At 39.6% G+C, this 24,743-nt stretch overlaps 1 protein-coding gene across 3 annotated transcripts in view; it reads left to right on the plus strand.

The window, feature by feature from the left end:
- Nucleotides 1-24,743, plus strand: part of LOC124180113 (limbic system-associated membrane protein-like) — a 110,713-nt gene that overhangs the window by 74,049 nt on the left and 11,921 nt on the right. For 2 of the 3 annotated variants that reach the window (XM_046565206.1, XM_046565208.1), the window contains exons 2-6: nt 4,817-4,917; nt 15,816-16,023; nt 21,028-21,180; nt 23,164-23,292; nt 23,410-23,547. In XM_046565206.1, the coding sequence (XP_046421162.1) occupies nt 4,817-4,917; nt 15,816-16,023; nt 21,028-21,180; nt 23,164-23,292; nt 23,410-23,547 (729 nt within the window). The remainder of the gene's footprint in view (nt 1-4,816; nt 4,918-15,815; nt 16,024-21,027; nt 21,181-23,163; nt 23,293-23,409; nt 23,548-24,743) is intronic. The other variant, XM_046565207.1, reaches the window with a different exon arrangement.

Below are 24,743 nucleotides of genomic sequence, written 5' to 3' on the forward strand. Positions count from 1 at the left end.
AAGAATGAAATCAATCAATGTGAATAAGGGTCACTTGAATTTTGCTTGGTGAAAAAAAGAAATATTTTTTTTCATGCTGTATAAAATGGTATAAATAATTATGATTATGTGTTGTTTTTTTTTTTATAACGAATATTGAGAGAAATTAAAAATGGAGTGAAGTTATCAATGTTTGATGAGGTAATAGAATGAAGAATGAATTTAAATCGAAGTGAAATTTCACGCGAATTCGTTTTTCAAACTCTTCGGAGAAAATCTACGCGGAGTGGTTTGAAATTTATTGATACAAAATACAAAGTGCGAGTGCCTGAGATTTTGGAAGAGAACAAAATAAAGCGAATTATACTAATTCGAAGGGAAATGATTTACTCTCTGAATCACACGTGGCACGAATATTGGAGGAAAAATTTTATACAGCAGGCAAAAATTAATCAAGCTTGTGTGACTAAATTATATACGTTTTATTCGCAAATTAACCAAGTGTGCGAAATTTTTTCTCAATATTTAATTCACGTAACTCGTGATTCATATACAGTTTTAAATTACAGGAAAAAAAAATCTGCGTTGAACGAATTGCGATACAATTTTTTACGCTTATTGATATTTATCATTATTTTATCCTCGCAATCGGATTTTAAGTACCATTTATAACCAGCTTTATATCGATTCGATTACGAGCCTTGTTTTAAAGCTATTTCGTTATTCGATTACATGATATTGGTTTATTCGTTGTCATTCGTTTGCCGAGAGAAAGTCGAAGAATCCTTGAGGGATGAAATGTAATACAAACTGAGAAAACTGGTCGACAGAAATCGAAAGGCGTTGTCAAAAGTGGTGAAAAAAACTAGCGAGAAGTTTAGCGAACTGAAAGAACTCGGGAGAAAAAGTGAGAAAGATTTATACAAGTAGAGAACACAAACGGCTTTAATTGATTCCGCAAATTGCAAAAGTTTGAAGCGTTTGAATATATAAAAGTTAAAAAGTGGAAAGTTAAAAATACAAAGAAATTCGATATTTAAAACGGTCTGAATAAATGTTGGATTACGAAAAAACATAGAATTTTTGGTATAAATATACACGTGCAATGCGATAGTATAAAAATCATTGGAATGAACCTAGAAATGTAGAAAAACATAGAAAAAAAATTGACAGTTCATACATATATTTAGATTTCATTCTGTTTCTTTCTAGCCATTGTTTTTTGTTTGTTTTTTAAATTGCTTAAATTGTTTAAATTGTTTATTAAATTTGGAAATCATACATGAAACAGATTTTTGCATTTTTTGAGCATTTGATACAATTGTAAGGATTATTCTATATCATGACCCTCACCCTTTTCATTTTGTTGCATACGTATGATTTCACCTCTGTGTTTTTGTTTGTTTAGTATTATATTAACTATTACGTTACTACGACGACATCCCTGCTGAACATTTGCCTTCATACCAAGACATAAAGACGTCGTAATGCTGTCGGCCGTAAATACGGATTCGCAGTCCCGTGGGATGCGCGATGCTGTCGCGCAAAAATTCTTTATTATTTCGCACATTATGAAGGCTCGAAAAGCTCCGTTCAAAGTCGATTTCCTCCATTGGTAGAAAAAATATAAAAACAGAATCAGAGATTAAATTCATTTTTCAAAATTAATTCATACAGTTTGATTATACGTCGATTACGTCTGTTGTTTCAAGAAATTGATCGTTGTTATTTGCCCATTAATCTCTCTATCAATTTTACATTTTTATAAAATTTATCGTCAACGACAATTTTCCGAATTCCTGTATCAGTCATTCAGCAAACGAATAGAGAGAAGAAAAAATGTCAAGAAAACAAATCTAACAAAAATATAATTTCTTGTCACTTCTATACGTACAATTATTAATAGGTATAATTTACTGCACCCTGGTTGATTGAAAAATTTAATCGTTTATTTACTTTTCGTTTTTCTATACCAATACACAATATCTAAATTATATTATGTTTGTATTAAATTATACCCACAAACATATTTTGCATTTTTTATAATAATTTTTTTCTTTGCTATTTTCACGCACCTTACGAATTTGAATCTTCAGAAACGATGAACGAAAGTTGCGTTTCACGCAATTCCACGACTCGATCCAAATTGCCGCGGACATGAATTGGAAGAAAAAAAAAAAAAACGACAAATAACAAATAAATAACCGTACATTTTGCAACGTGTTGAAAAAGACTCGATCTATTCCTTTCCAACTTAGACGCGATTCGGGGTCGGAAGAAAACTGGAACGGGAAAACAGTTACGGCCTTGATCCCGGGGGTGTTTTCCCTCTCCTCACCTTCGCCGAAGAGGGTGGATCGGGGATGAAAAGAGAGGAGAAGTTACGCACGGCTAGATAGACACTCGATAGAATTATGACCCTCGTATAAGCGGGAGCACCGTTATGAAGCTGCAAGCGCGGGAAATTTCCGCCCCCCGAAGAGGGTGGTGAAGGACCCTGGGGGGGGGGGAGGTTTTCCAGCCTCGGAGAACACCGCTAACAACCCCCCTAGACGTCCGCGGTTTCCTTTCGCCTGCATAATATATATCATCGCATTATAAGAGCATATTACCCCCCTATTATATTTTCCTCCATATATATATATATATACATACATGCATGTAGGCGGAGGAATTTGTAATAGACCCATAAAACTGGCTTTAAAGGATTTATGCGCCTCTGGTTATGCGTCTGTATTATGATATGTGAATATCTATGGATGTATTTTGTACGTATACGTATCTACGTGTGTGTGTGTGTACATCGTCGACCTCGAACCCCTTGAAAGTTTTACATACATGCCGCACAGATTTTTTCCCTTGTATTACGATGCTTCGTCGCTTTTATTTTTTCATCTCTTTCTCTCCTTCTTTCTTTCGTTCTCTGTTTTTGACACGTAAACAGCACCGTACGTATTATAACAGTCCGCTTATGGCCTCTTGGACTCAAAATGTAACCACCAATTTCTAATCTTGATCTGATTCTCGTTCTTCTATACGCTGTGTATTCGATACAACGCTTTTGTAAAATCCAATCTTCAGATTTCTATAAATTTTAGGTTTTGATTTCGTTAAACCGCGTTGTTCGTAACGGTAATAAATGATTTGCGTGTATTCCTGTTTTTGAACTTGTTGTACAGTTATTGAAGTAAAATTGCTTCTCTTTAACGAATGTTTCCAAAACCTGACACGATGTCGATGCGTCGTGAAACGATGAATTTAAAAAAAAATTTCATCTGACCGATATCGCTGAAAGCTCAATTAATTCGTAAATCAATTTTTTTTTTTTTTTCGTTTTTCGTGTACTTTACCACAGTTACTTTTTTTCTATCTCATTGCGTATAAACATCAGTCGATTAATTCTTATCGAACGGATTATTCTTCCTCAATAATTAACCGAAAAACAGTATTATTATATAATTTTTTCAAGCACTTAAACACATAACGTACAATTTCGACATCACTTTGGTACTTGATATAACCATTTTTTTCACATGAACAGTGCAATTCGATTCTATCGAAACAAGCTTTAAAGCTCAAGTCCACTGCTATTCTGCCTTATTACTTTTGAGTTTTCTTTTTTTCATACTTTCGAAGCTTTTTCTTCTGCATTAATTTTTTTCCCTGCCCTTGCTCTTGCTCGTGACGGCGAAAGGCGGCTCTTGACTCTCTCCAGTTTTATACCGTCAAGTGCAGCGTCGAGTTCTAAGACCGACCCCCGTTATATATCTATATACACATACCTATATACACACATATATATCTGTAATAACATATCTCTATACATCCGTTTGTGTGAACCCTCGAGCAGTTAGAGCAGCAGTTGCAAAACGCTTCTTAACAGCCCTTAAAGCCTCTCTCTAACTCCTAAACTACTTTCGGTACGTTGGAGATGGGTATTTCTGCCGGAAGGAGCCGGAAGGTTCAATTCGATTCTATTAAGTTTCAAAGCCCGAAATAACCCGCTGATGCGCAGTGAGGCGTGACTAGTCAAATGAACGAAAAAGACTGAAGGAATGAAGGAAAAATGTGAATTTTTATTCGAAAACTCTGTGTCTGATTTGATATTTTTTATTTTTATTTTTTTTTGTCGAACGAAGTTGAAGAGCTTTCGAAGATTTTACAAATACAAAATTCTCTGTGTATGTTTCAATAACTGTTTATCATCTTCCGATTATCTACACTGAGAAAAATTTCATTTGTTATAGTAACTAGAAAAATTCAGTAAAACAGGAATGGTTAAAAAAAAAAAAACTGTTTGAATATTGTTGGAATTACGAAAAACGAGTAACACGTAACCATTTTGCACTATCGTCGATCCTTTTTTGGTAATTGCAACGCAAAATCAGTTTGTGAGGTTTACTCTACTTTTTTAGTTAAATAAGGCTTTGACGTCGATTTATCGCTGCACAAGCGTTAAATTTTCGCAGCAGTTACAAGAAAATATAGTAACAGTGGTCGTAATGAGAAAGAATAGTAACAGATACTACGACTTTCTCGTAACAGCTAGAAAACTAATTTTCATTCGGTACCTAGAACTATATTTTTCGATTGTGGTAAAAATTAAAAACAGTTAAGGACTGAGCGGTAAGGGGAACTAAAAATTTCTCTCAGTGTATTATTTTTTCATTTTATTACCGTTTCAAAATCTTACGAATTCATCAGATCTGAACAAAGTTCTGTTGGACTTTTTTTCACCTCTCATTCGATTATCGTTATTGAGTAGAAAAAAATAAAGTGAAGAAAAATATCAGACGAAATTGTTGAAAACGAATGCTTGAAGCATGTTCTAATCTGATTTCAGAGCCGAATTTCAAGGAGCTAATCACCAACGTCACAGCACCGGTTGGACGAGAAGCAATCCTTGCCTGCATCGTCAAAGATCTTGGCGTTTACAAGGTAATTGCAGACTGTTAAATTCGATCGATAGACTCCGTTGGTTACCTTTTCGTTTTCACTCTCCCATACATACCTATGTCTATATTTTCGATCCATGTGTAAGTGTAAAAAAAAAATTCTCTCGTAATCGAAATTCTACAATGTCTCGATTTTCACGGCTTAATTCAATGATAAAGAAGACAAATAATATTTTGTTTCATGGATACAATATTCGATTAAGAATGTAATTAAAGTTAAATCGAATCTTCGATGAAGAAAATGTGTATTCAATTAATCGTCCAAAAAAAAAAAAATTAATCCTTTCAATACGATCGAAATTTATACTCGATTGAATTGACAAGTTTAATTTAACGCTCGAACATAAATTTTAATCTTATCGGATGTTAAAATATTTTATTCACATCGAACAAAAATCACAAAGTCCGAAAAAATTCATCGTGCTTGAGGATAAAGTTTATATAATTGTCACGAACTCGATTTGAGCAAACTTTTTTTCAAATGTGATGGTTCGATCGACCTGTAACGTGACGGTTTTTTTTTCTTAATTTTCTATCCTATATATATTATATTTGAAAGAAATCTTTAGTTGATTCACAAAAAATATCTCTGAAGATTCACGACGACGATTCTCGAGTCGAAAAAAAAAATGAAAAAGTATGAAAAAAAATAACGAAATGCGAAACGGAAGTTTCTGGTCGTAGGATAAAATTAATCTGAATTTGATAAGGGTAACTGGAAAATCGTTCGTCACGTGATCAGAGATTTTCGTAAAATTCCGACAAAGCTTCTGGCGGTCGTTAAGTGAGCTTTCGCATATCTGCAAATATAGTTAAACCTACGAGGTAGGATCGCGAAACGGGGTTAATTTTTGCACGACCGACGATTAATCCTGCGGATTAATCAGCAGCTGGGCAAGGGGTAAGTTACGTGTGGCCTATAGGAGCGTGAATATAGAGAAAGCGAGATAGATGGAGAGGGAAGGAGATCATCGAGAGAGAGAGAGAGAGAGAGAGAGAAGGAGAAATAGCATCGTACCGCAAAGCCACCCGTGCCATGCTATCTGAGGTTATTACTCAACGAAGTTCGCGCCATTTGTTTGATAACAAAAAAACAAAAAAAAAAAAAAAAAGAAAAAAAGGAAAAGAAAAAAAAAAGAACGAGGAAAGAAAACAGATAAATAGAACAAGGAAAAAGGGTGAAAAGGGGAAAGAAAAAAAAAAAAAACAGGCAAAATAAAATAAAGCGGAAGAAAAAAAGACACACACACACACACACACTGAGGAAGTAAAATGTATAAGATAACTCGTTGGCAGTGGCTGCTCGTTATCCGCGCTTAGACTCTCTCCCCCCCCCCCCCCCCGGGGGGGTCAAACCCACTTTTCGCTGAAACACGAAATTCCCTGCAGCCGAGGTCGTTCTCAACTTTTCGCCGACGTCGCGTTATGTGTAGCAGGTATAACCTGTTACGTATAGGTATATGAGCGCTACCCATCCCGTACCTTATGTTATTACAATCCGACGAATTATTGTTATCTCACCTTCTGTGCCGCGGGTGATTTTCGTTTCTGGATGTATTTTTTTTTTTTTTTCTCTCTCTTTTCTTACTTCTTCCCTCTCATTTCTGTCATCCAGACTCCTTTTTTTACTTTAAAAGTTTCTCAAGGCCGATATTCGGTTGATTTTATCTTACTTACTTTTTTCTTTTTATCTTAATTACTTGGATCAATTTGTCTTCACTTGAATCGATTTGAAGACATTTGAATTATCTTACCTATAGTCGTCGTTTGATCAAATTCACTTGAGTTTACTCAAAGTCAATGGAATTCGTTTTGTATAAATTGAAATATCATTAAATTCACTGAATTGAATTTGAAATTGTTTTAATTCACTGAAATCCAGTTGAAATTACTTGATTTTACATGTATAAACTCGAGGTCATGTAATCAAATCCATCCAAACGAACTTAAAATCGTCTTAACTTGAAGTCATTTAAATTCACTTCGATAAATTCGAAGCCAATTTGATTCGTCTGATTCAATTTCAAGTAATTTGAATTCACCTGAATGCGGTGAAAAACATTTTAGATACTTAAATCGACTCGAACCCATTTAAATTTACTTAACTTAGTTGAAAATCATCGGTTAATGTACACCTGAATAAACACTCGAAGTAGTTAAAATTTACTTGAATTTCCTAGCGTAAATTTGAAATCATTTTCATTCGCATGAATCAACTTGAATTCATAAATATTCGCATGAATTGACTTGAAGTCTTCCGATAAAATTCACTCGCAAAAATTCAACAAAATTGAAGCACTTAAAATGAACTTCAAATCCCTACAACTCACTTTACTCAACTCTCAGTAATTTCATTTCTATCAAGTCAACGTGAAATCATTTCAATGCGCTTCAATCAACTTGAATTCGTAAAATTTATGTAAAACCGGCTGGAAATTTTCATTAAAACAATTATGAAATCCTTCGAAGCCTCAACTCACGACTAACTTGTTCCTTTCGGTGATTTCAATTCTGTCAAATCAACTTGAAAGTGTTTCAATACACTCGGTTCGACTCAAATTCGTAAAACGTCTCTAAAATAATCTTAGAATCGTAAATCGAAAAATCGTGACATTTTTCGAAGCCTCAACTTCCGCGATGACTTTTACCTGCAGAGGGATCATCGATCACCTGAGAAAATTCGAAGCCGCAAGGGTCAGCTTGCGTTATAATAACGCACGACGATCCGTCATAGCGAAATTAAGCGGCAGCTTTCGATACCCAGTGATCTCATCTTAATCAAGGGAAAGGTCGATGCGTCTCGGATCAGGGTTGTCTTATCCCGGCAGGGGCTTGTTCGGAAATGTGGGAAAGCGGGTGTAATAATTTACGACTAAAATCGTTCACCCTCTCCGATATTCGAAGTTTCAGGAGCCGGACGCGACGGGGTGAAAAACTCGCGACCCTAATTATCCAATAATCAATCGCCCCTCTTATCGCCGATCCTTCTTCGCGAATGATCGGTTCAACCTGCGAACCTCCGTTAACCCACCGGCGATGTTATACCGCGGCCTTGTCTCCATCCCCATCTCGATTTTTCACCCCTAGAATTCAACCCCCGTTACCATTCGCCAGATCGTGTCTCTCTTCCGCTCGATCGGTCCGATTTAATGTGGACAAATTTAACTGTAATCGGGGTCCATGTTGTCGACGTTCGACAAGGAAACTAAAAAGCCCAATAGACTCGCAATGATTCTGAAAAAAAAACCAAAAAAGATTTATGGATCAACAGCTTTTAGATACTCTCGCGTATAGGCGGAGAATAAGAAAACGACGAAGAGATGGAGCAAAAAAAGGAGAGGAAGAAAAAAAAAGAAAAGAAACAAAACGAAACGAAATCTCTGTACGGGGGTCAAAGTGTCAGAGCTTGCGGGCTGTCGAGCTTACGGCTGATTTTTACTCTCAAATTGGATGTGACGGATGTTGTGACTTGGCAAGAAACGTACAGCTGGGTGGAAAGAAAGCCTGAGTGAATTTCATTCCTTATATTCGGGATGCGGTATTTATTTATTTATTTATTTATTTTCGTTCCTCCTCTTGCGAATACGTCAGGAAAACACAGGAATAAAATTTTTCAGATATACAATTGTACCTACGTATATGTATTGTACTTGCAGTCATTTTATACGTCATCGTTCACTTCCGGCTCTCCTTCTTCGCTTTTTCTCCCTTTTTCCATTTGATGTTTCTCGTGCGTTAAATGCGCCACGTGACATTTCGCTCTGACATTTACCCATATAATGCCAATCCATTCGCTTCGAAGACCTTAGGGATTTATCGAATATATTAAGTAGGCAAGATATCCCGAGATAAGGAAAACTTCGGTAATAATAGAAGTAGAAGAGAAGGTAATTTGATTGGATTATACAAAGCTTCTCGAAATGTGAAGCTCAAATTAAACGATGTAAAAATAGTATCTATAAAACTGCTAATTTAAATCGAGTTCAGTCGTGTTACTATTCACGATTTTGTTGAAGAGAAAAAGTTTCATTCGCGCGTTGACAAATAACGATGAAATAGCATCGGGATTTTTGCACACAAAATTCGTAATCGTTTTGTCAAATTGTTTTATATGCCAATTTTCAATCGAATTAGCCTTTATCAAAGATTTTCATCTAAAACGTTGATAAATTTTTACGTTCGATGGATGCAACTTGAAATAATTATTGCATATTTTTTCTTTCTCATTGAAAAGTATAAAAATTGCGATTATTATAGGTAATTGGTTTTTAGTATTTTTGCCATATACGTATCTCGAGAACAGGCAACGTTAAAATGACATTGCATTGGATCCGTCTCAAAGTGGGCTATAATTTTCGTCTCATTGGAAGAAGGAAAGAAGACGAGCTAATTTTTTTTGGGTGACTATTGAAATACACGCTAACGGTAACATTATTAATAATAATAAAAACAGAATCCGGCCCAATCGACGAAATCTGGTATTTGATCATTTTTATTCCTGCTCTCCGCGGTTTCTTCGGCATCATTAATTACGCCGACCTCGCAGGATTTACCTCGATACTAAAAGTCTTACTTTCTTGACTCACGGTCTAATTGGACGTTAACTATTGTTTCCCAGGGAACTCGGTGTTACACCTTCGCACATACAGGTACGGTAAAGCGACTGGGAGGCTGCGCTTCTTCAGCTTCCTGCCACCGCCTTTATAGCGATGCCGAGATTCGCTTTATTGGCCGTCTTGTTAGCGCGACCCCGTCGACCTCGAGCTTTCGCATTTCCCCAACTTATTATCCGCCACTGCACCGGCAACTGCACCCAGAAATTGACGCGACTCGGTATTTTACCAGGAATTAGAGACGCTCGCCGGATTTCTTCCATGACTCCGATGCTCGCGCTTACTTTCTGCAAAAATTTTTCAAGTAAATTAGCACTTCTTGGGAGTGGATTCCTGGTCAACTTCCCGAGCATCCTGCACCCTGAATTCGTCGATTTTTTAACCTCGGAGTTGTATGTTTATTTATGATCTAGGCTGGCCAGTTTATTTGAAACTATCCTAAATTGGAATCTCACCTTTTTGACTGTTGAATAACTTTTTTTCTTTTCACAATTGGATGGCAGTGTATATGAAAGGCCGATTCATCAACCTCAAACCAGCTTTCTAGGATCAATATTCCGATATCGTTACAATTTCGATATGTCATAGCGGACATTCTAGAACTATGACGCCACTAAACTTTATCATTTACGAGAAAAATGTTGGTCGATTTTATCACGCTTTCGAGTTGAACCTTTGCCTTCGAATTTCCAGCACTTTCTATCGTTAAAAAAAATATAAGTTAACGCGTGCTTCTGTTTGTAAAAAAAAGTTTGAACTTTCCGAAAATGAAATCTATTTCAAGGCAGATCTTCAGGAGCTGCTTAAAAAACACGTCTCGTCGAAATTTTTATTCCTGTACGTATATTGAAAGGAGATAAGAATAAATAGTTTTTGTTCAACCGTTTTAAAAAGTAAACATTTTCGATTGTTTTCTGAAGAGAGTGGAATGAGAATGCAAAGGGATCACGTAGCAGTTGGAACGGGAAGGAATAATCCGGGGATGTACGAATATCTTCGTAAAATTCGAGATCCCTAGAATGCTTAAACCGATTTAATTGTCAACCCATTTTTCTATAACACTACAAATTTCAGAACACACTCGGAAATATTTACTACTGAGTTCTGAACGTCGGACAAATCGGAGAAATCGGATACAGAGAGAGAGAGAGAAAGCAACTTAAGGGAACAAGAAAAAAGGGTCCGTAGTTTGACGATATTCAGTAAGTACTCCATTCACGTTCTCCTCATTGTTCGAAGTATACCACGCAGCGGCGGTAACGAGCATCCGCGGCGATGTTTCGAAACGGTCTGCAGAGCTACGGTATAACAAGCAGAATGATGCCGTGTTCGACTAATTGAAACTGCGTGTAGCTGGTCGTTGGAGGGAACAAGTTATGTGCGTATGAAAAAGTCACCGCGGGGCTGAAGCCGATGCATCGCGTTGCATGAACGCGAGGTTTACGCGGCGAGAGAAAGTTGGAGAGATGGAGAGAGAGAGAGGGGGAGAGAGAAAGAGGAGGGTAGGAAAGCTGGGAACTTTACGAGCTCTTTAACCACCCTCAGTTATGGCGAGGCTGACGTACCGACGAACCAACCTTGTACGAACACACGTATAACGAACCAGCCTTGCAGGCGGTATCGGGCCACTGCCATCTGTGGGAAACTTTTCCCTGAAAGTACATGAAAGATAAAACTTTTCCCGGTCCTGCGGCTGGATGACGGTGAGGAGGAGAAGCCGAAGTTCGCCATCGCGCATTTGCAGTATCTAAACTTTACGGATATCTAGTCGTTACGACACTAATTAGGTGTCGGCTTGCGGGTTGGGTTGGAATTTTTTAACCGATTGACAAATTGTTGACGAGGTGGAGAGAATTTGACCAGGGATTGGATTTTTGTTAATGGTTTAATTGCATTTGATTGATTTCGACGATCCTAAAAACCACGAGAGAACAGTTCGAGAATCGCCGAATTGTACCCGAGGAAGAATGAGTGCGAGTAGAAATTTGATTGTTCAGGATTGGAGTTTGGTCAGTTTTTGAACACAGTTTTCATCACGGTTATTCGATCCTTCGGATGTTTTGTTCGCGGGGATCTGAATTCCTAAGGTTTTTGTCAAGAGCTCGACGATTTCAACGGAATCAAGAGGAGTGGGGCTCAAAAAGTAAAATCATCACAATTATATCGAATGTTCGTGAATGCGAAAATCTCATTCACGTGTCATTTTCAAACGTAAAAAGTCGAAGTGTAGAAAGGTACAAGGAAGTAAGCCAAAATATGGAATTGTCAAAATTTCTGTATTCTTCTACATTTCAACGTTTATTCTAACGATTTTATAATTTGTTTTTTTTTATAATTTTCACCTAAATTCTCATATTTTTTTTATACTTATACATTTCTTGTGTCCATTATCAACTTTAACCTTTTATCTGACCTCATCACGATTTAGCTATTTTACGATGCGACCTATATTTTTGTTTCCACGAAATGTATTTTTTTCATTTTCAAAAATTCTACATTCTCACCCTTGTTTCATAAATGCATTCTACTTTTTCACCCTAATCCATTCAAATATCCAGCAAACGTCAATCTTGTACAATTATGAAAAATCTGGAGAGAGAAGAAATGGGAGTAGGAATTAGAACGTGCATGGTTCAAATTCGGAATTCATTCATTTTTCAAGTGCAGATCTTTCATCGTGACAATTTAATGCTTCGAGCGTTCCATTCGTACCAAGATGATCAGAATTCCGAAAATCACATACTTATAATATCAACGATTACGATCTATTTCAAAAATTCCAAAAAAAAAAACTGCAATTTTCGATCTGCACTTGAACATTAATTTTCTCGAAGATCGGTGGCTCGCAAATAGCGGTTTGCACGTACCGTCGGATAAACCACGCTTATCTCGAAATCCTTGGAGGCAATACCGAAGAGTGGGCAGCTTTTACGACGGCCAGGGCTTGTCGCCCGTTTCCAATACCTAGGAGACGACGTCGACGGCTAGGCCAGCTCGTCATGCGGCACAGGCGGCGATCAAAGCGGAACAAATCGATCGGCTGACCCGGCCACGTATAATACCCAACCTGTGGTTGGTACAACTGATCGTAAAATTCCAATCCGTCATAGCTCAGCCTAGACGCGTCTACTCCGTCCTCCGTGTCCCGTTTGTGCATCGTCCGCGAAGACGAGACCTTTTTGAACCCTTAATTTTTCCCTGGCGGAAGCCGTTTTCGTGCAATTTCATCGTCACAGTTCCAGTCCTATTTTTTCAAGTCCTTTTAGGTTATTGCTGTCGTTGTAAAGTTGAACTGATTATCCAGGCTCAATCGGGCCAATTTTTGAAATCAACGGAATACTTTTTATTAACCAACAATGAAACCTATTTGAACCATCGAGTACTTGTATAATTTTATCTTGGATCATTTATTTTAAATTTTCAAATTTTTTCATTTTTTTTTTTTGTTTTTTAAACAATTCTCTGCAGGCCTGATTTGATCATCTAGACGAAATTATTGTCCAGTTTTTCGAACGAATGTACAACTTGTATAAAAATAAAAACAGTGGCGCTAATTTTTATCGAAATTATTGCAGCTCGCGAGCTTGGATAAAAATTGAATCAAAGATGATTTTTTTCACAAAATACCTGTTGCAGGTTCGATTAGTTAACCCTGAATTTCAAGCTTGTTATCTACCTCAATCTGGTTAAAGAATTTACACTTCATAATTTCTTATCACTAAAGCAGAGTAAAAATTGTTTCACATATTTCTTTGTCGTGAAATCTCAACTTGTATAAAGTTGCATTAGCTTTCCTTACCGAATGGTATGATGTCAAATAAGAGCTTGATGAAAATTTACATTGAGGAAGAAACAAGCTATCAACTGTGGTAAATTCAGGAAAAATTGGAATATGTGGGATATTTTTTTTGACAACCTGCTGGTGAGTCTCGCGGGGCTTTTTAGATCGCGTCTCAACGCCGGGGAGAATTTTATTGCGGCATTTCAACGCCTGTATTTCAGAGATCTATCGGGTTAAGGTACTCTCGAAATAAGGGCGTCGGCTAGTTCAAGGTCTCTGGATTTTTGTGGTGAGGCTCGCGACGAATTTTTCAAAAATCTCCTCTGTTCCATAGTTACCAAGAACTTCTATTGAAATGAGTATCGGTGATCTTGAAAAACTAAAATAATTTCAAGGCTGTGTATGCAGCATAAATTAATTTGCAACATCGGAATTTGAAGTGGAAAATGAAAAAAATGCTTTAAATGCCATTTTTTTAAGGATCCGTATGTGCCACATTTTCAAGTATACAGTAATTTGCACAGTGGTAAATTAAAGAAGGCTCCAAGTGCCGTTTTTCGAAAATCTTCAAGCTTTGCCATTTTAAAAATTGGCACGTGACAAAAAAAAAAACAAAAAAAAAAACAAAATGGTACTCACAGCTTATTTCAACTCTCCCCTTCAATTTCTCTGGACGTGCGTTTCGGATGGTACGCATTAATACTAACGGTTACACGCGTACACGCGTGCATGGAATTATCGTTTGGATTTCCTCGGAGTGACCTTTTCCTATCACATATCCGTTTCGGTGATCGTTCGAAGTCAAACAACGTTGACTTGCGTGCTATACGCCTTACACTGCCCCGGGTATAGAACCATTGCCAAGTGTACGTTACATACACACACCTTCAGGTATAAATCTTGTCAAATATCCGGACGGTGATGTAATGGAGCAAACATTGGGCATAATGGTACTTCCGCTATTCCGGTTATCACGTCAAAATTGAATCGGTCCGAGTGCCTGTCCGCATTAGACAAACCTGAAACTTAATAAACCGTTTTTTCACGCAAGCCTCAAGCTTTGTTATTTTTGGCAATCTTACTTACCAGTCGTTCCACTCACCCTCACATTTTCATATCGATTATCATCAATTAATTTTTATTTGCCGATCAATTTTTACGAGGATAAAAATATATACTTATGTAAATATTTATTAGCACCTGATTTAATATAAATTATACACAGTACTCAAATTTTTCCCAAAACAAATCACACGTTGCAACGTTAATTTTTTACGTGGTCACTAATTGTAAGTAACAATCTTGTAATTTTTTCTCACGTCTGTCATCCATTCTTGCATTCTACCATTTTTTTGTCTCACATAGATATACCCATAACGAAACAACATACTATTATTGATTTACAGAAACAGTAATTTGTTTATTCACATGGTTAAGCTCGCAATATTGAAACAACCAACATTGCTTAGAAATGATTTTCAGCAGCCAAAACGAGTTAAACGACACCTTGAAAAATTTGCTTGCAGTTTATAGCATCCTTATAAAATAAAAAAATGTCATAAACGGCAAAGATGTTTAAAGATAGGTAAAATTAGTGGAAAAAAAAAGAAACAGTTGAAAACAGTAGCCACGAAAGCTGGAGATTTTTGAGCCGGTGTAGATAACGGATCGTGAATGTGGTAAACACGTTATCGATTATATTATTGAAGAGTGTCTTCTTGTGTGTGGTTTCGAGGCGAGTCGAGGGTTGAACAAGAAGCCGGAAGGTGAAAGAGCGAAGTATCCGGTCCGTTTATTTATTTATAGGCCGACGGTTATTCGGGCATATATCTCACCTTTGGTAACTGGAAGAAGAGGAAAACGTTACGTACGTTACACATACACATATGTATATGTATCGCAGGAGATACGCGACACCGAAACGATAAAACCTTTTACTACGTGACGTAAAAATGAGGACTGGAACTCTATTTTGGCGACCAGCGTTTGGCACGTTTTCGCCTTATGTAGCGTGCCATGCGCCTTCTGATCGTGAAAATATTTCACGCCATCGGCCATATTCATCCAGAACGCCCGAACCTGCTACGCCCCGCTATAAATTACACTCAAACTCCAAGAACCACACTCGTAAATACCCGGTTATCATACTTTGAGCAAGTTTCGAACATCCTGCAAAGACGCGGCGCCCCTGTTTCTCTGTGTAGTTGACGGTAAATTTTCAAGAAATGATGAACAAAGTTTCCAATTCATCCTGGAAATTGTTTCAACGTGACAATTATTGTTTAACCTGCGTGTCGTGTTGTAAGCAATGCTTAAATCCTGAAAGGTCTGAATCTTTTTCAAAGCATTTGAAATCATTGACATTGTGTTTGTTATTTTTTTTTTTTGAGCTGCTGGAAAATGATGAATGCAATCTCTGAAATTAAATTTTCTATCTAATAGAGATTTTCTGATTGATGTTTAAATTTTTTTCTTCACTGACTTCAGGTGGCCTGGTTAAGGGTCGACACTCAGACCATACTGACGATCGCTGGTCACGTGATAACGAAGAATCATCGGATCGACGTTAAGCACAGCGATCATCTGATCTGGTATCTTCACATTCGAGAAGTCCGGGAGACCGACAGAGGCTGGTACATGTGCCAGATAAACACCGACCCGATGAAAAGCCAAAGAGGTTACCTCGACGTGGTTGGTAAGAAAATAAGCCTCATTCGTTCGCTCGTTCATTGGTTTGGCTGAAAATCCAGCAAAAGTGCGAAGCCGGACGGCCAATCTTTCCAATTCAAGAAATGTATTCAAATTTCGTCAAATAACGTTTTGATCGAATTTTGGAAATCGTAGCTTTTGTTCAGATTAGCTGTACTTTGGTTACAGTGGTGATTTTCCCCCTTGATATTTCTGCTCATCCTGAATTAAAAAACGTTGATAACAACGCGTCATCGTTATAACCCTTCGTACGAATTTCACCGTCAGAAATCCAAACCCAAAATCCGTATAATTCATCCCTCGATTTTCTTTATTTTTTTTACCCCAAGTTCGAATAACTTTTCTCACGAAACGACGCCTAAATTCCGCAGAGTGGATAATCTATGCTCTGAGATTTGCAGAATCTGTAATCACCGCATCGTTTGTGAATCTGCATCGATATTCGACGAGTTCGCAAGTGTATCGGGTGGGGGGGTGGAAGTTAGAAGCCAAGGCAGATATCTTTCCGAGTATAAATTGGAGTGATAGTATGGGGCGATTTTCTCCGATTTTCCGATTTCCCGGTTGGGTATAAAATTAGCCCCGAACGAAGTTCGTCGAGCGTTTGCATAGCGCATGATCCACTGAACTGTAAACTCCAGGGGAAAAGCGTGTATATCCCACCCTCTGCAGGCTGACACAGTGTGCCGAGAATGATGCAGGCAGGCTCGCCGGGTAAAGAGATGTACAAAAGTGATTTCGCGAGCGAAATGAAGTCCCGTTGGTAGCCTGCAGCGGGACGAAGGGGACGGAGGGGGAGTCTGGGATTAAATTGCTACAGATAGGATACAAACAGCCTCCGCATACCGGGGATAGAAACTGGCTTCGGGTACTGTGCCTGAGCTGCTGCATTGCTCGAAGTTTGCTGCTTCGACGTCACTCAACTCCGGCAACTGGAAACGATTGAAGAATTATTGATCACCGATCTGTACGTTGGAGAAAGTTGCATCGATTACTTTATCGAAGATCGAGTATCATCGTTTATATAACACTTGGAAAGTGACGTCGATATGTAAATGACAAGTGAAAGAAAAGACTACGTTATTCTGGTTTTTTTTTATTTTGTCACTTCACGTCAACGATGCGAAATTAGAATTTTCAAAAACTAAGAAAGCTTTTTGAACGTTTATCATTAGAGATTGCCAATATTTCACGACACAATTACAAAATAATTTCTTCGGGTTTTTAGTTTTGATTTTCAATTGCTTACGTGTCACACATTTTTGATGATTCCGAATGATCGCTGCGTGAACTGTACTAATTTAGACCGGTAATCATATTTTCATTGTAATTAAAATGTTTCACGGTTAAAACCGAAGTCTGAGTAATGTGTAAATGTAGGTATACATTGTAAGTATGTGTATAGGTAGGCGGACGTTAATAATCTAAAGTGGAGCTCAAAACTTAGGATTCTGTGGCAAAACCGTGAGGGTATGTACATAAAACCCTTCCCTATCGCTGCAGGGAAACTTCTCTCACTCTCTCTCTCTCTCTTTCTCTTCGCGGTATCGTACATCTACGTTAATTCAGACCACAGTGTCTTGCAGCATGAGAGATTCGTGAAGTTTACGAGAGCACGGGGGAATAGGGTGAAACTGATAACGTGTATTTTAGTCGAAATCATTACAACGCCACGTTTTATATCGCTAGGTGAAATTAAGCTTACGATATATCAAAAAAAAATTATATATTTTATATATATATATATATATATATATTATACGAAAATGTTTGCGTTAAATTCCAGTACGAAAAATGGAGAATTTAACATACATAGCTGCACGGGTATTCGGTCGAATTAATTACAGATAAATTTTTGCCAAATTAGCATTGTGTCCTATAGTCCGTTTGTCCTCGAAATACAACATTTTGTTTTTAATTCGGTCTGCAAAGACAATGCTTCGGGATTTTAGCTGTTATCCCGTTCTATTACGTATTCAGATCACGAGCGTTATACCTACGTGAGTCAAGAATTTCTGAACACAACGGGTGTCTCGTTTTAAAAATCGTATCCACGATTTTCCTGTTTTTCCTATTCTATATATGTATTAATCTGTGAGAATACTTGCAACAGTTTGAATACAAAGAAAAACTTTCAGAAGTCTCGATGAGAAATAATTAAGGAATTGAAAAGAATTTAGGACGGTCGTGTGGATATTTCAGTTTATCAATTCCGTAAATTATAACCGATCGTGCATAACGGATTTTCTTACCAACTCGAAGAAAAATCGTTTATGAATTCAATTGAGCTGTCATTCGTTAGAATTTGTCCAATAAAATTGATTTCTCTGAGGTTATCAATTATTAATGATGTGTTTACAGTTCAAACTCAGTATTTGTAAAATTATCATCCGGATGACAGAGACTGTTTTATGGATACATTCAGATTGATTACATTCAGTTTTACTTTTCGACGGATTTTCGATCTCACTCTACGTCCCTGACACCCATAGAGTCGCCACTACCTCCGTTCGTTTATCGACACCCTTGTCTCTCCTCTCACGCACCTTTTCTCCTTTCCTCGGGTCTCTTTCCGAGGGCGAATCGCGTAAATCGGTGTACAATTCGCCTTGGTTTGCCTCTCTCTCTCTCTCTCACTTTCTCTTCCTCTTCCTCTTTCACGAGGATGACGATGCTGTACGAATTCTGTGGCCAAACCCCTTGTGTGTACTCTCGGTATGTAGACGCGTCGGAAGAGGGTAAATCGAGCAAGGAAAGCGCCTCGCAGGCTCTGAGGAAGCGGGCCGAGGGGGCGGAGCACCATTAACCAGCTTTCTCAGACCCTGACTACAACTTACAAAGTGCCTTCTATGGCAGTTCCCAAGTTTTACTAGGTGCTCGTGCCCATGAGCCTGCTGCCGGCCAAAGTAGGCTCCGGCTCACTTCGGCATATCGCGGACCGAATGTCCTCGAAACTAGATCACATAACGACCGGAGATTTTCACACCGTGTCTTGAAGCAGCTAGTCTTGATCCACCGCTGCCAGTCATTTTCTCACTACCGATCCAGTTTCGGATTCAAACTCGAAACTGAGACAGTTGACGAACGGCGAACATTCCGCATTCAAAGACTCTCCGTCCCATCATCCTCCAGTCCAGCTCTCGAGTCAAAGCGTCTTGGAGACGTAGAGAAGAGACTCCGCGAAGTGCCCGTCTTTACCTTGCGTCAATGGATATACCCGCGGACAAAGCGCGGGTGGAATTCGAGTCACACGACTCGATGATAGACTATGAAAGGTTATTTTCGCGTGTCGGACAGGTTTAATCAGAGCGCGGTTACGTTTCGGGGGATGTTAACAATACTGTTTTACTGGCTCATCAGCAAGCCGTTTATTCACCCGGACCAACCGGCTGCACCCACCCATCCGTCCGTCCGCATTAATCACTACGAGCTTTTAAACGGACCTGCCGGTGGGTGCCTAACTGCTCGGACAAACCCAGCGACCATCCGCCCTCTGGTTATCCTCCCGACGTGCAGGCAGCCAGCGGTATATTCTCCCCCTCTGGTATGTAAACACTGGAGTGAGTGGTGAACAAACTGACACTCGTGTCAGCCGTCGAATTTTACACGGAGAGCACATTTACCCTGCGTTTTGTAATTGCTGGGTACTCAATGACGTCGCCCTCTTTTCTTCCTTTATCATCCCAGAACCAACAAACGTGTTCTGTCGTTCGAATTTCACTAGTCGGAAGACACTGATTCCACCTCACGGCTGGAAGGGTGCTGCTTGGCTGTCGTCTCCGGAAGATAGAACCGCTACCGGATCGTACTAGGTTTTATGTGTTCGCAAAACATTGGCAAATGGGAACGAGGCCTCGTAAAGTTATGGAATACCGTAAATCGCCCAAGTACAGAGTTTCTTGACATATTCGGAACGGCACAAGCTTCGTTTTTCCTTATACTTTATTTTATACGTTTGGCAACTAATTGACAATTGATAATAATCTTATATCAAGGTACGTATTAAAGCCGTGGATAGTATCGACGGTTGTCAAGAACAGGTAACTTGAGGTTCTTGGAACCAGACGAAATGGACCGATACTGCTTTGTTTCACAAATCGGTGAAAGTTGGCGATCGATGACGATGTTTTATCGAGTGACCGTGTAAAGTCGTGTATTAATAATGAAAATCCCCAAGTGCATGGGTACCTTTAGAATTTCCCAACCGGACAAGGTTGACTGATCATTCGCGGATTAGGATCGTTGAATTTTAAGGGTGAAAGCAGCGTCGTGCGCGACTTTCCTTTTTCGGACGGTGAGCGGAGGGAGGGTAGGAGGAGTGGCCGGACGATGGTCGAAGGTGAGTCCTTTCTCCGGGAAAGATTGATGCTCGGAGACGCGAGGAAGGGAAAAGCATCGAATAAACCCGGAGGATGGGTTGACCCGCCAATTCAGCATCACCCATCCGGGCACTCAACCGCAAATCGAGTTCCGGCTATGGGGCAGAATAAAATCATCCTCCTTCTCTAACGCGCGGGAGGAGGGGATCAGGGCAGCAGTGAGACGTCGCGTTTAAGCGTCGTCGAGTGCCGAATGACGGGTGTCTGTTTGTTCGTCATGCTCCGGAGGGGTGGCACGTAACTGACGGTAAGGACGGGATTGACGACGACGGGGTTACGCGCAGCGGGGTTCTCTCGGTATTGTTCGGGGCCCCTGCACTTCCGTCGGATGTGACGCGGCAGATATCGCTCGGTCTTTCATCGGGGTTTATTGACTGTGCCTTCGGCACGCGCATTAATCGTTGCCGAATGCCGGAACCGTCCTGCACGTGTCCCTTGATTCAATCAAATCCGATTATTCTAGGCAGCAATAACCCTGCAGAAAAATCCCTCATGCCCGATCACCCCCCACATCCGTGCTGTCTTTTCATCTATGAGGAAATCCGTCACCATGAATTTTCCTCTCTCCCTCGTCCAAGTCACTCATTCTCTATGCGTTTTCTGCCCCGCAGTTCCACCGGACATCCTGGACTATCCAACCAGCACTGATATGGTCGTTCGAGAGGGAAGCAACGTTACCCTTAGGTGCGCTGTTACTGGGTCACCAACGCCTACTATAACGTGGAGACGCGAGGACAGCCGTCCCATTCCTTTAGGAAATGGTGGTAAGTATGCTGTGCGAGGTGTTGACACGGTTGGAGACTCCGGTCACTCTCGGTATTACTAATTTCAAGTTCGAAGGATGTAACCCGAGTATTCCTGTTGCTAGAAAACAAAGTTCCAAAATACTAGACCAGTGTCTTATGATTTTGGGGCTCAATTGCACTCCATCTTACAACCGTAAAAAATCGCGATGTGCTCTGAAGCAATCCAGCGAAGAAGCGTTTCATTTTACGTTCAATGTTCTTCTAGCGATGAAAACCGAGTGCTTGGATAGGTTAAAGCTCTGAGATATGTTAGATGAATTTTCACCACAACGGAAGTTTGAGTTACGAGTCACTCGATAATTCGAGAACTAACGTAGGATAGGTACACTGTAAACGGTAGTCCTTCTCGGAACGGAAAGGACGAGCTGATCCAGCCCCGTGCAAACGGTTAAAACTTTGTTAGGTAGACATACGTATGGATGGAGGAGGTTTGCGGAGGCGAGTTTAACAGGTAAGAATCACATCCAGTTAGACTCCGAATCCGGTTCACCGACTGCGGCAGGCACGCGGTGCCATGTAACGTATATTTGCATCCTTTTCCCGACCGGGATGAAGATCCTGGATTAGTGTTAATCCTCGCAACGCTGACGAGCTGCTCGACTCCTGTGCCAATCAACCGATAAGATCGAATCACCAGGACCCAATTGAAAGGGTCAGCAAATTTTCACCGCGGTCCGTTTGATCCTTCATTCACGGGTTCTCATTTCTGTTCACCGTGTCATCAATGCTTCGAGATACTGTATCGGAGTCTTAAGTCGTTGGTCTCCGTCCAGTTGACGATGAATAATTCATCGATATTGAACGGCACCTTGTGCCCGTGCCTGAACTTATTCTTTTTCACCCCGCAGCTCCTAGATGTTTCCTCTATTTTTTGCTTCCTTCTAACAGTACTTTCCTTACTGACGCCATTACTTTACTCACCTCGGCTTTGCCGTAGCAACTATTCTATCCTTGGTGGGCTATATTTATATATGTATATATATATATATAAATTTATCAAGTAACACCCTCTGACCTCGCCTCGTACGTTATCAATTAACCATGTAACTTGATTTCTTTGTGCTACAGCTCCTCGCCCGGTGGGAGTGTGGCCAGTTTTTCTCCCTTTTCACCCTCCTGTCCTTCTCGGCCCTTTGATTATTCTGGTCTTACCTGCGGACCATTTTTAAACCACCCTTTGCCACCACCCTGCCGCGTACTCTCTTATCGGCTTTCTACACCGTCACGGTCACAATGTCGGACACCCCAACCACCTGCCGTGAAAAATTGAAATTATACTTGCAGGAACGGTCGCGATTTTCATTATGATAAAACTGTGCAACGATAGTAATGATAACGTGAGAAAAAAATTTGAACAGCTTGTTTGAGAACAGAGAATCCCGTTGGGAGGAAAATAAAAATTCAGAAAAACGACCGGCTCGATAAAAAAAACTAATGATCAGCGCGCAATACCGCCAACAGTAATCACGATTGATCATCAGTTTCCATTGATGTGATTAATAACGGCCGGCTGATGAACACCCTGCGAATCACGTGATCCCACGTACTCACCAAAATTACAGCTCGGATTCTGTCCCTCTGTATTGTATTCACCTCGCATGGGTCTCATTTGTACGATTAATCTGTACGCAGGTATGGTTCGTCATTGATACCAAAATTCGTCCTGCACTCTGGAATTAATAAAATCGAATGGGTGCTGCACCATGCCACGTGTTCTGTGCCCATCGCAGCCCATCGACTCCATTAATCCCTGCACTGCCGATGATTCACTTCTCTGTTGCTGCTTTGCGGATTTCGGGGGTCAAAGGCTGGAGGCTTTTTCGAAAACTGGTTCATCGTGGTAGAAATTGGGCCGACCACCATTGAACGTCTTTGTTAGAATGGCCGTATCGTGCACCGGCTTTTTTCCACCGCTGTTTACGGGCTTCTGATTTGTTTCAGTCACCAGCATCGAGGGTCCATTCTTCAACATCACGAAGGTGAACCGACTCCACATGGGATCTTATCTCTGCATCGCGTCCAACGGAGTTCCACCCTCGGTCAGCAAGAGGATAACGCTAATCGTTCACTGTACGTTATAATGCAACGTCCTAGTTCCAAGAGGGGAGGATCGCGACAGTGTTCTTATCTTTAGTATGATCCAAGCACTGCTGTTAATCAACAAACTTCTTTATGTACCAATTACAGTTCCGCCCATGATTTGGGTTCAGAATCAACTCGTCGGGGCGAGGGAAGGCCAGCAGATGACACTCGGCTGCCATTCCGAGGCCTACCCCAAATCCATCAACTACTGGACTCGCGACGAGGGCCAAATCGTCCCTCAGGGTTAGTTCGCTTTTTTTCTTAATCCATTCTCCGGGGCTGCTAACCCTTTCATTCTATCGGGAGAACTCACGAGCCCGATATTCACCCCCTGATCGTTTTTGGACGGTGCAAGCTCTCCGGTTTTTTCTCAATATTATTCGTCTTTGTTCGTATTTTTTTGCGATTTTCTTTTAGACTGATAAACGTGTATAAACAGCAAGAAAATTCTGATCCTCAGAAACGTTGAAATCGTAGTCTCATTTGATTTTAGGCCAAAATTCAGATTCATCTTCACGAAGCTGTGTGAAATTAAAAAAATTGTAAAAATTTGAAACTCTGAATTTCAAATCGCAGACTTTGTACTTTAATACTTCATCAAGAAGATTTTTCACAAGTGAAATCCGACGTTTACGACAGTGTGTCGAATTTGTCGATCATTTTACAAATCGATGAACGGAAGGGGAAGAAAAAGTTTCACCGTTCCATCGTTAGGTCGGACATTTTATTCCATCTTTTATTATTCATCCTCGAGGTCCGGCGAAAGAAAAAAAATATGAAGTATAAGCCTCTTGTGTATAGAAAGCATTGTGGGCGATTCGAGCTTGCAGGATACAATAATTGGTTTCTGTGGGATTCAACCGTATATGCGTGCTTTTTTATTACGCGAACTTGAATCCGCGGCACCGAAACCGGTAGTACAGAGCATTTTCCTTCTTCTTTGCTTCATGATAATACGACGTTTCCTTTCTGCCTTGTGTTTCTCTTCTTGTGTCTTGTTTTTTCTCTTTTATATTTTACTTTCATTCTTCTTATCCAGTGTTTTTTTTTATCTATTTGTATATTAATGTGTTGCGGAAAAAAATAATTTACGATTTTCCATCGTGGCATCGCCTAAAAGGGTCTGTTTAGGTTGAAAAAAAGATTCTGTGAAAAGATTAGTGTTCTACGTAATGTGGAAGATCGCGCTCATTTGATTTGTCACTTTTTTTCACATTTTTTTGAATTTGTAAAGAAACACGTTGTAGCATACAATTATCATTTCTTTCCTGACATTTATAATCAACCCAAAGATCACGAGCCATAACGTAGTAATATATCATCCGGGAATCTCATTTTCCCAAATTAAAAGTTCATATTAAATTATAACTATCTTATAAGATTGAATTAATAATGAACATATCGTCAGGTGCACTTCTCAAACATCAATCGGAGACTTA

The sequence above is a fragment of the Neodiprion fabricii genome, chromosome 4 (genome assembly GCF_021155785.1).
Source record: "Neodiprion fabricii isolate iyNeoFabr1 chromosome 4, iyNeoFabr1.1, whole genome shotgun sequence".
NCBI lineage: Eukaryota > Metazoa > Arthropoda > Insecta > Hymenoptera > Diprionidae > Neodiprion > Neodiprion fabricii.